The following is a 2,346-nucleotide window of genomic DNA, read 5'->3' on the forward strand; positions in this document are numbered from 1 at the left end:
TCTTTCCAAAATGATGAAAAGAACATGCAGAATCTCTATTTACAGGGTAGATGAGCAGTGGAATACTTGGAGTTAATGAAATGTCAGGACTTCCGAACAGAAATGCCACCAGGGCCAAGCAAGTCTCTGCTTGGCTCTGTCTCTGCTGCCTGCCCATCTTCATGCACACCCAGCCTGTTCTTAAGAGTCCTATAAAGCAAGACAGCAGTTTCCAATCCAGACAGCCAGCCTCGTTGGGTATGTTTTTGTCGCTCACAGAATTAACCAATCTTTGTCACCTAGCGAATCAGATTAGGTGTAATCCATACTAATGTTCAAATTAAGTCATGGAAAGCAATTAACTCTGCACAAATGGGCTTGTAAAAAATGATCAGGTTAGTCAAATAGTTTCACTGTGTGCAATCGTGTTTTTAAAACTTCCCATCTAACCGCTCCTCTCTACTAAGTAATTAAATCATTTACATTTCAAATGGAGTATACTTACTTGGGCTGCTCACGAACCTGCACCTTGCTGTATAGCAGCACTGGCAATAGCCTGCTAGAACACCCGCTTCTTCAAGAAACAGCCCAGGCTGAATGGGGGCCTACTCCCATCTCGGAACAACCAAGAAGACTTTACTCCAGTGTCCCCCCAAATTTGGGCCCCTCCTTCCCACCCTTCCTTCTTCTCTCCTGTGTAAAAACTGCAAGGGCCTTTGAAAATTGTTACCAAAAACATTCTGTCAATGCACAGGATAGGTTCATCCTTTCCCATCGACCACATCATATGAACAGGGACCCCATCCTAAACGTGGGAGTCACTGCTCTTCATGGACCGATGAATGTCTGTCTCATGTTTGCTGTTAGCTTTATGCACACGGAAGGTGCTAGCCAGCTTCACCAGCTGCTTACTGGGCACACCAGCAACTTTGGGACAGGTTGTCCATGCAGCCATATCTCACAGGACCTGGAAGGAAATGCTATCTGACTCCAGAGAACAGTCTCTTGGTTTTACGCCTCAAAGCAGGTGCTCCATGAATCCACAGCAAACCCTGAAGTCAGGCAGGAGCCAACAGGTTACCCTACAAGGAACTTTCTCTGAATGGATAAAGTCTCAGAGTCACAGTAAATACCTCTTATGAGAAGGTCTCTGCATCCCCTCCACCCTGGGGTGTCAGCTGGGAAGTCTGAAGACAGGGATATACGGGCTTCTTGGTTCCAGGTGGGGCTGAAGTCTGCTTCTGGGGGAGGATCTGGACCCCGGGCTGATTCTGCAGCGCAAGGGCTGCTCTCAGCCCGGACTCACACTGCCCAAAAGCAGAGACTCCTTTGCTGGGGTTCCAGCGAAGGGCCTCTGCCCTCCTGCGCGTGACAGGGTGACACGAACCCTGGGAACGGGTCTGGTGCAGACAGGATGTAGTCGATGCTGAACTTGATTTCCCGGCGGGTGTCATTTCCCAGGGCGGGTGGTGCTGCGGGCTGGCGGCAGGGGGCGCGGTTCAAGGCGGTCTCCAATGGACCCGGGGGTCCTTCTGCGCTCCCTGCCTTGGACCCTTCGCGCCGGGGGCCGCGTCGCCGTCGCCGACGCCGGAAGTTCCCATTCTCGAAGAGGTCAAGCAGCGACTCGCAGCCGCCTGCGAACGTCCAGTAGTTGCCCTTGCCCTTGGCGTGGCCCTCGGTTCGCGGCACCTGCACGGGGTGGGGTGAGGTGGGGGGTGGCGGGGTTCTCAGAGCGGCGGGGGGATGGTGGCCCGCGAGTGCAGGGGAAGCTTCCCAGGGTCACCAGGAATGACGCGCCCCGCTGTCCCCAAGCCGGGACAGGGCAGGGTGTGGAAGTGGGGGACTCACCTTGACGAAGCAGCTGTTGAGCGACAGGTTGTGGCGGATGGAGTTCTGCCAGGCGCGCTGGTTGGCGCGGTAGTAGGGGAACTTGCTCATGATGAAGTCGTAGATGCCCGACAGCGTCACCCTGCCCGAGGGGCTCTGCTGGATGGCCATGGCGATGAGCGCGATGTAGCTGAGGACGGGCGACAGACGCGCTGGGGCCCCGGGGGACACGGGCGGGCGCCCCACCCACGCCCGGAGGTCCCCCAAGTGAGCAGCACCGTGCTTTCCCGAGCCCCTCTTCCCTGCAGGTCTAGGAGAGAGTCCCTTCTGTCCCCAAGCCCCACCGCCGGTCGCGGTCGTCACCTGTACGCGGGTCGCGTGAGCCGCTTCTCCTCGTCAGAGCTGCCGGCCGGGTAGTCGTCGTCGTTGTCGTTGAAGCAGTTGTAGGGGTACTGCGAGCTGTCGAACATCGCGGCAACTCCTCAGCGCCGCTCGCAGCTTCCGTGCAGAGTCCCGGCCAGCCCAGCCGACTCTGCAGCG

The 2,346-nt window shown here is 56.5% G+C and overlaps 1 protein-coding gene across 1 annotated transcript; it reads right to left on the reverse strand.

Annotated features, from left to right (window-relative positions):
• Positions 1-1,189: 1,189 nt before the first annotated feature.
• Positions 1,190-2,306, reverse strand: Foxl3 (forkhead box L3). Its single transcript, XM_010635436.2, has 3 exons — positions 2,170-2,306; positions 1,828-1,996; positions 1,190-1,668 (listed from the first exon to the last, which is right to left on the reverse strand). Exons 1-3 carry the CDS (start codon positions 2,274-2,276, stop codon positions 1,282-1,284), a joined length of 663 nt encoding a protein of 220 aa, XP_010633738.1. The 5' UTR covers positions 2,277-2,306; the 3' UTR covers positions 1,190-1,281.
• Positions 2,307-2,346: the final 40 nt, after the last annotated feature.

The sequence above is a fragment of the Fukomys damarensis genome, unplaced genomic scaffold (genome assembly GCF_012274545.1).
Source record: "Fukomys damarensis isolate Sample0158 unplaced genomic scaffold, DMR_v1.0_HiC HiC_scaffold_17, whole genome shotgun sequence".
NCBI classification, from domain to species: Eukaryota; Metazoa; Chordata; class Mammalia; order Rodentia; family Bathyergidae; genus Fukomys; species Fukomys damarensis.

Excerpts from the sequence above, each read along its gene's own strand:
- Foxl3 (XM_010635436.2), bottom strand. The coding sequence starts at position 2,276 with ATGTTCGACAGCTCGCAGTACCCCTACAACTGCTTCAACGACAACGAC. Across the intron at positions 1,997-2,169 it reads CTCACGCGACCCGCGTACAG|CTACATCGCGCTCATCGCCA; the intron begins GTGACGACCGCG and ends GCCCGTCCTCAG. Across the intron at positions 1,669-1,827 it reads TCAACAGCTGCTTCGTCAAG|GTGCCGCGAACCGAGGGCCA; the intron begins GTGAGTCCCCCA and ends CACCCCGTGCAG.